General features: G+C 47.3%; 1 protein-coding gene across 1 annotated transcript; it reads left to right on the top strand.

The window, feature by feature from the left end:
- The first annotated feature begins 1,787 nt into the window (after nucleotides 1–1,787).
- On the top strand, nucleotides 1,788–8,447 carry LOC131405834 (purine nucleoside phosphorylase-like). Its single transcript, XM_058541065.1, has 6 exons — nucleotides 1,788–1,910; nucleotides 4,318–4,487; nucleotides 6,392–6,495; nucleotides 6,697–6,872; nucleotides 6,986–7,176; nucleotides 7,771–8,447. The coding sequence occupies exons 1-6, from the start codon at nucleotides 1,900–1,902 to the stop codon at nucleotides 7,986–7,988; spliced, it is 870 nt and encodes a 289-aa protein (XP_058397048.1). The 5' UTR covers nucleotides 1,788–1,899; the 3' UTR covers nucleotides 7,989–8,447.
- Nucleotides 8,448–8,866: the final 419 nt, after the last annotated feature.

The raw sequence follows: 8,866 nt of genomic DNA, 5'->3' as shown, positions 1-8,866 counted from the left end.
GGTAGGCTTAGATGCAACCTGGAGCCTGGGCCCTCTTGTTGGATAGACCACAAGATAAAGATGTGGTCTCAGGAGGCCTGCTAGGCCTTGTAGGGTAGACTCCCCTCTGGACCACTGATAAATCCGAGATTAAAGAGATTGGGGATCCAAGTGATTATGAGGAAGGTTGGTTGCTGAATTCGAATTCTGAATAAAGCATGTTGTGTAGTTCTGAACGTTATGTCACCGAGGCCAAGGTATGGTCTGGTAAACTGCCCTTGCCTGTCACATAATTTCTTTGGTGACCAGAATGTTTATGTATATACATACTGCAGATTCTTCCTCACACGACACCAGAGAAACACTACAGAAGATTAAACATTGTCCTCCAATTTTCCTGTTGTAAATATATTGCAGATCATCTCCTTTTGGTTTACATACACTACTTTAGACAGATTCCATTAAAATTAATTGTTTGCACTTTTTAAGATGTAATCACATTCTAATCTTGTCTTTTGTGTAAACGGGATTGGATTTTCAGTAATCAAATACAGTTAGATATTTCCTTGGGCTGATTTTTACTTGTGACTGATCTTATCCATCATTTAAAATCATGCTTTCAATGTTTCAATTGTTCATAGTCTCATTACTAAGATCACGAAGATTTATTTAGATCACCCTGTTGTTACTTTTGCTAAAACTACTGGATGAAAAAGGATAGTAATAAGAATAAACCAATAATAACAATAATGATGACAGAATAAACCGTTCACTTGGCACTGGGCTCAGTTCTTTATAGTTATTTTTTTTTTCTTTACATATATTGTCATTACTCTTCTGTCCCAGCACTAGAACAGTTCAGGTACACAGTTGATGCTCAATAAATAATTCTCCCATGAATGAGATAGAAACAGGGTTGGGAAAGAGTGGCTTGGGCCATGGTGGTGGGTAAAATGGCAAGCAGCAAAGACAAGAGTTCAGGAGAGTGGAAAAGGGAGGATTCCAACAGCTAAGCAAGGGCCATTGATTTGTGATTTTATGTGAGGCTGGTTAAACTTGTAAAAGTAGGGAGAAGAAACAGCTGAATTCTTACGAAGACGTTATATGTGTTGTTCTGTTTCAGGAATTTCCATCTTGGGAGGAGTCCTTCTCCAGCTATGTGAATTGCTTCCGTCCAGTTTTGTGTAAATCAAGGGATTGTCTGCATTTTTCAGTGTCATCCTCACTGCATCCCCATCCTTTCTCTGTCGGTGTCCAGGATCCAGGAATTCTTGCCCCTAGAACTTTTTTCTACTCCCCATCTGGGCCTGGATTTAGTCCCCCGATGTCTTCTCACAAATCCTGTAACCTCCATGTCAGCAGTTTTGCTTGGGTCGACCCTGCAAGGAAGCAGCTCAGACACAGGCTCACTTAATTTTATTCTGGCGTTGCACGATCTAAGGTTTCAAATTTTCTCTTTTCAGATCTCTCACAGTTTGCTGTAGACACAACCGTAATGGGTCTGCAGACAGATGGTTCCGGGCTCTCCTCCCGGCTTCTAGCTCTCTTCCTCCAGAAGCTTCCTTGCCGGAAACACGGGGCCCTGCGGACCGGAATGGGTGCAGGGATGAAACGCTTGATTTCAAGTGTTTGAAAATGCTGACCCTCCCGGGGTGAGGTGGGGCGCGAGAAAGGATCCAGCCCGGGGAAGAACTCGGATTGGGTTTACCGCCAAACCTGGGCGGATTGGATCAGGGTGTGTCACCATGGCGACAGGGCCGGCCCGCGTGCTCGACTGCCATTGGCTGGGGACTTTCCGGCTGGAGATGTAAGCCAGCACACGGCAGGCAGTGCACTCACTGTGCTGACGCTACCCGCGACGGCAGCTCGGCGTAGCGGAGCGGAGAAGGGTGGGCTCGTCGAGAGAGCGGCGGCGGCACCATGGAGACCGAGTAAGGCGGACCCCAGGCCCGGGGAACCCAGGAGGCCCCTGGGGAAGGGAAATGGCTGTCGTCGAGACCTGGAAACCCGGCCCTGTGGGCCCCGAAGGAGCCGGGAGAGGGAGCGGGCGCCCTGGAGTTGCAGAGAGGCCTGGCAAGGAGCCCGCTGTCAGGGCCAAGGCGGCGGAGCAGTGGGGCGGGCGGCGCGGGCAGGGACGCACGGGGGAATCGAGGCAGGATGGCGCCACTGGAGCAGGAAGGGGACAGGTCGGTAGACTGTAGTGTACTCGTAAAAGGAGCCAGTGTGTTTGTGTGTGTGTGTTTGTGTGCTGGCGCGCGCCCGTGATGGGGCTGTGAGTGTAGAGGGAGGCGTACCCCTCTCCGCCCAATACAAGGAAAAGGTCTTCCCACCGCAAGTGCTCTTCACACATTCCTGTCCTAGAGTCTAGGTAAAGCCGCGAGGGAGTTTTGGTGCCCATATCTGGAGTTCCTCCTTCAGAGGAGAGATTGCTCAGGTTCCTCGCCAACACCACCCTTCCCTTCAAATTGAAGTGCCAATGAATTTGGGGATGGAGTCTCCAAGGAGAGAAGGAGACTGTATTCCTTGAACCGGACAGCAGACCCTGCCCACTCCCCCTTCCTTTGAAAACGCTTCTCTCTGCTTTGGTCCTGGAAATCCCTGTCCAAGACATCACCGTTAGGGGTCACAGTGGCTTTTGGTTGCCAGGGATCCAAGGTATTCTTGGGGGAATAATGGCCAATGAGGAATTCCTATAAATTGTGGCCAGAAATGCTAGGTGGCCAACGCTTCACATGTCCTTCATTTCCTTTGCACCTCTTGAGGATGTTATTTGATTAACTTTTTACCATTTCGTTGCTTCTCTTCTCCATCATCCTGTGACCCCAACTCTATTGCCCTCGCCCCTGTCCCTTACCCAGCTACTTCCCCTGAGGGAAACCCAGTGTATTGTAGAGTCATCTGGTTTCAAAGGTTCTGCTTTTGAAGAAAAGAATTTTTGCTGGTTGGTTGTGTTCATAGGTGTAAGAGAATTTGACTGGAATTATGAGAAAAATTCTAGATTGATTCTTTGAATGTATGGGTTCTGGGGAAGTGTATGTCCCTAGGTCTGAAGGGCAAAGAACGTTGGTGAAGAGAAGGGAAGATGGGGGAAGGCTGGGAGGAGAACAGAGAAAGAGGGGAAAGTGGGAGAAAGGTTCAAGTGCTGGGGACATGAACCATGATCTATGAAGTCAAAAATCTTTGGAGCTTGTTAGCAAATTTTTAATTCATTTTCATACTGACCCTGTAAGATAGGCAGGGCTGATTATATTGCCTTGCTTTATATCTGAGGAAAGAAGTTGAAGCACAAGTTACTTGCCTAAAAAGGCAAAATTGGGACTAGACTCCAAGTTGAGTTCTGCTTCCATTTAGACCAGAAATTCCTAAACCTCGTTTTTTGAATCAGAATTACCTGAGGCACTTTTGTAAAAAATACAGATTCTGGGGCCTCTCTGCAGAATTACGAGTCTGGAGGGGTGGGCTCCAGAATCTATTTTTAAGAAGATGCTGTGAGAAATTTTTGCAGTCGATTCTGCTCCAGCACTGACAACCAGAGTGTGAACGGAGTCTGCTTTTGTGTGGGGTAGCTTGTCTAGTCTCCAGGCTTGAATTGCCCCTTGCAATTCCATCTGACAGGGCTCTGTGTGGGTCTGGGGATCCCAGAAAGAAGGATCCAGGCGAACTGACACATAGACCTCCGCTAGGAGTGTTCCTATCACTTCTTCAATCAAAACATTTAGCCCTCCGTATTTGTCTGAGGGAGGAGCTGGAGGGTGAGGGTCCAGAAGGCAGTTGGATTTATCCCTTGCCCTCAGGGTAGTTAGTCTTAATTACACTTTGAGTGTCCTTAGCAGGTAGGTAGGGTACCACGAGGGTTGTATTGGGTTTGTCTCTGCCCTAAGGAAGGTCTTAATCCCGTTCTGAGTGTACTGCAGGGCCTGCCTCCTCAGGCCCAGCACTTTTACCCTCCTTGATTCGATTATGTCACTGTACTTGTCTGTACTCGATGGTCCCTTCCTCTTCATCTTTGTCGGAAGGAGAGATATTAAACCTGCCAGTGGTAACAGAACTGGAGTTGGGGGGCGGGTGGTGGAGACATAGGCATCATCAGTGTTTGCCAGGAGAGGAGGGTGTTTCATGTCTATTTTTAGTGGTTCTGACAGAAGGAGGAGAGGGTGGGTGGGTGGGTGAGCTTAGTGTGGCCTCTCCTGGGCGAGAGGAGCCTCCCCTCTGGGGCAGCTGTTTGGCCAGCTTCTCTATCTCCTGCCACCTTGGTACACCTGCCAGCCTTTCTGGTCATTAGTCTGTGATGCCCATGGAAGGGGAGCGAAACTCACCTTGAGTTTCCTTTTTTCCTAGATTCACATATGAAGATTATCAGACGACCGCACAGTGGCTTCTGTCCCACACAGAGCACCGGCCTCAAGTGGCAGTGATCTGTGGTTCTGGGTTGGGAGGTCTGGCTGATCGAGTAACTCAGGCCCAGAGCTTTGACTACAGTGAAATACCAAACTTTCCCCGAAGTACAGGTACTGGCCAGGGGGAGAGAGGGAGGGGACTGAGGGATATTGATGCGATTCTGATGGGAGGGCAATGCTTCTATGCCTGGACCTGGTTATTCTCTATAGCACTTGACTAAAGACAACTGTTGTGAGAGAGGTCAAAAGACCACCAAGAATCAGAATGGCTTGAGAAGGAAATTTGCCCAGTGAGAATGTCACAATAGACAGGGCATGTGTGTCAGCGATCCTATATGACATGTTTCCTGTGCTTTAATGATTCAGAGCTCCTTAAAGCTCTACAACACCTCCCCGGAATGCTCCTCCACCACACACACCGTGGTCACCACATGCTTACCCCCCCCCCCCATTTCTTTCAGTCTGCAGCATTCATGGAAAAAGCAGTGCCTGTAACCTCCCAGGACAAGGTCAGGCCGTCCTTGTCCTCCTGCCACTCCCAACCTCCCAGCTCCAGCTTGCCTCCCAGGATGAGGCAGACGCTGGTGCGCAGCAGCAAATGGGCAGACAGACTGCCGTGTTCTTGCAGACAAATACACAGTTAACACATGAATACACAGACCTGATTCACACTGACTCTTTGAAGGAGGAAAGGGGCAGATGTCCCCTATGCAGAGTGGAGCTCAGAGGGATCTGAGGATAGCATATCCAGCATCCTTTTACCAGCCAGAAAACTCTGAGGCTAAGGCTTAGAAAAGGGCCAGGTGAAATAGGGGCAAGTGAAGTACAAAGGTAGTTTATTTGGTTTACTGATTAATTTCTCAGATCACTAACTTCTCTTGGTTTATTTATTAATTTTTCTAATTTCTACCTTCCTCTTTTCTCTGGAGAGTTACAACTTTTAACAGATGTTTTTCAAATCCTTTGGAGCAAGACTGGGAGACTAGAGCGGGGAGGTGGGATGGTGGGTTGGAGAAGGAAATACTAAAAAGAGAAAGAGGGCAAAGTTTTCAAAGGGAGGTAGTCATGACATTGGCTTCACCTGCCACTCCTACCCCCAGCGAGAAGGGCATTGCACTTAGTGATAAGTGGACTAATTTTTAAATTTTATCAACCTATTTTTATACTCCACTTGAGTTTTCCTAACTCTGTCACCTCTGCTCTATTACTGGTAACTGTTTTTTTTATAAGCTCCTGTATCTTCGTGTGTCCCTCAACTCTTCCTCTTGGTTTTGGTCCCTCTCCCAGACCATCCATTCCCTAAGGGAGAGGTTGACCATGTCCATTAGAGGAGAAATGCCAGATAAGGGAAATGGTAATTATGGTTATTATGTCTGGATGGGAGTTATCTTTCTACTCCCATCCCCTGCATGCCCCATCGTGGGCATGTATTCCCACAGGACTGTTTTGTGGGTCATAACAGAGACTTGCAGGGATCCAAACTCAGCCCCTTTCCCCCTTGTTCAGTAGCCTCTTTAGAAAGCTAGAATACACCATGAGCTCCCTTTCAGGAATGAGGAGGCATATAGTTAGGGTAATAAATAAGAAAATACACTTTGAGAATTTTGAAAATTTTGAGAAAGAGTTCTATAGTTACTATATTCACTGTATTCATTATTACCCATTTATTCTATTTTTTACTCCTATTCTCTTATGGTATGGCTTTCTCCTTCTTTGAAATTTCTTTAAAAAGCCTGTCCTTCCTTTGATAGATGTTTACGTTGAACATCCTTACCTCCATAGCTCTAATCTCAGGATGTACTTATACACTTATTTGTAAGCTTGTGATTAATTTCTATCTCCCCCACTAGACTCAAACTTTCTGAGAGCAGAGATGATAATGTCTTCTTTTGCCTAATTGTACACTCACATGTTGAGCACAGTGCGTTGGTGCACAGTAGGTGCTCAGGGGCTATGCGTTGTATGAAAGGGTCGTCCCATTGTTTCCCCTTTCTCTCTTTCTCTCTGTTACACAGTGCCCGGTCACGCCGGTCGGCTGGTGTTCGGGTTCCTGAACGGCAGAGCCTGTGTGATGATGCAGGGCAGGTTCCACATGTACGAAGGCTACTCGCTCTGGAAGGTAAATCAAGGGTGTGAGTCTAGATGACTCTGGAACAAGGGGCAGAGAGCCATCTATCCTATTTTATTACCTAGCTACCTGGTCTAGTTAGATTTTTGGTCCCCTCTTTTCTCTTTCATGATGTATATCGTGCATCTCTGTGTGGGTGGATTAGTGAAATTTTAAAGAACAGTTTATGATCTTTCATCTTTTACTTCTAAGGTCACCTTCCCAGTGAGAGTTTTCTGTCTTCTGGGCGTGGACACCCTAGTGGTCACCAACGCAGCTGGAGGGCTCAACCCCAGATTTGAGGTTGGTGATATCATGCTGATCCGTGATCACATCAACCTGCCTGGTTTCTCTGGTCAGAACCCTCTCAGAGGCCCCAATGATGAAAGGTGCGGATCTTGTTCCTTTGTTTATAGATGGGTAGGTTGTAAGGACTTGCCTGGGAATTAGCAGAAAGCTCATTGTATTCCATTAATCTGAGATAATCCAACGCATACCCTAGGTTTGGAGTTCGTTTCCCTGCCATGTCTGATGCCTATGACCGGGATATGAGGCAGAAGGCTCACGTTGTCTGGAAACAAATGGGGGAGCAGAGAGAGCTGCAGGAAGGCACCTATGTGACGCTGGCAGGCCCCAACTTTGAGACTGTGGCAGAGTGTCACCTGCTGCTGAAGCTGGGGGCGGATGCTGTTGGTATGAAGGGGAACGTGGCTGGAGGCTTGAAGAGGGAGGGATCTGGTAAAATAGGGATGGGCAGAAGTGAGAGACTGTAGAGCTGATGGTGGATTGAGAGAGGATCTAACTTGAAGGGAGAGTGAATTAAATTGACTTGTAGAAAGAGACTAAGGTAGTGAGGTTTGGTGTGTTGTCCCATCAGACCTCCCCACCCAGCATCAAGGGCTTTAACAGCTGTAATGCTAATGACCAATCTTGATTTGATAATTGTTTCTAAGGATTATTCTAATGAATATTATTATAGCCACCTTCCATACCTTGGCTGGAAGATGGAACTGCATCATTAGAACTGGCTTCACAATTGCCGCAGACAGATATGGAAATAAAGTATTACAATGGTAATATTTGTAAGAAAAGTATAAGGCCCTCTGAGGCCCCACTCCTTCAAGCAATACTGAACAACCTAAGCTCAACTCTAATTTAGCTGCTTCCTTGGATGTTTTGTGAGATGTCAAATTGTCAGTGAGGTGATGCATAGAGGTTAGGCCAAAGGGTGAGGACAAGAGTCACTTGAGGATCCCGACGGTTGGTGTCTCTCTTTCTCCCCATCAGGCATGAGCACAGTTCCAGAAGTGCTAGTTGCAAGGCACTGTGGACTTCGAGTCTTTGGCTTCTCCCTCATCACCAACAAGGTCATTACGGATTATGAAACCCATGAGAAGGCCAGTCACGAGGAAGTACTAGAGACCGGGAGACAAGCGGCACAGAAACTGGAACGGTTTGTCTCCATTCTTATGGCCAGCGTTCCACCTCCTCGCAAGGCCAGTTAACCAGCCCTGGAGTGGTTTGGCCTCCCCCTCATGGCATCCAAGTAGCTGCTACCTGCTTTGGCCCTTTGCTGTGTCCTGTGCCTCTGCCCTTAGGCAGTAGCAGACAAGAAAGAAAGACCCCTATCGTTCACTTTCCCCGCTTCTCCCAGCAGACTTTCTGGTGCTGGGTCCTCTTTTGCTCCATGGTCTTCTCAGAACAGTTCTTCCCCAAGAGCTGGAGCCCAAGCCCTCCCACACATCCATGGATATGCCCAGGATGTGACTTGCACCCTTGAACTTGGCACAGTAACTGCTCTAGCTTTTTGAGATGATGCTCTCACATTCCTGGGGGCTCGGTTCTGAGTCCCCTAAAGCACAGGAGACCATGTAAGGACCAGCCCAATGCCTCTTGGACTTTAATACTGTCATACTTTGAGAATAAAGAGAAAGATGAAATAATGTCTTCATTTTTGTGTCATTTGGGATAATGCTGTGACACAGGCAAAGACCAGTCTGAAGGGCCGTGGGACCACATGTCTTTGTGACTATCTGTGTCTCAGACAAGTAGCTAAGAACTGAGATGAGATTCTTAGGTAGGTAAGGCAAAGTGATGAAAGATAAAGATGTTAGAAGATGATAAGAAAGGAAGGGCTAGCTTCTGGCACGTCGTGGCCACTTCCCTCAGACCAGTCTGCTTCTGTCACTTGCCTTCCGATTGTTTCACCCCCTGTCTGCTCTCTCATGAATCTTGAAACTCGGTTCACGGATCTTGAAACTGAGGTTGAAGGAGTTAAAGTTTTTCTGGATTAGGATGAAACTGTGCCTGTACTCACAAGGTTAACATAGGAAACAGTAATTAAAGTTTCTGAGCTTGCCTTGCAGAACAGCAGGAGGACCAC

Source organism: Diceros bicornis, chromosome 5 (assembly GCF_020826845.1).
Source record: "Diceros bicornis minor isolate mBicDic1 chromosome 5, mDicBic1.mat.cur, whole genome shotgun sequence".
Taxonomy (NCBI): domain Eukaryota; kingdom Metazoa; phylum Chordata; class Mammalia; order Perissodactyla; family Rhinocerotidae; genus Diceros; species Diceros bicornis.
Note: the sequence above shows the minus strand (reverse complement) of the source record. Positions and strands in the feature narration are given on the sequence as shown.

Excerpts from the sequence above, each read along its gene's own strand:
- LOC131405834 (XM_058541065.1), top strand. Across the intron at positions 4,488-6,391 it reads AAACTTTCCCCGAAGTACAG|TGCCCGGTCACGCCGGTCGG; the intron begins GTACTGGCCAGG and ends TCTGTTACACAG. Across the intron at positions 6,496-6,696 it reads AAGGCTACTCGCTCTGGAAG|GTCACCTTCCCAGTGAGAGT; the intron begins GTAAATCAAGGG and ends TTTACTTCTAAG.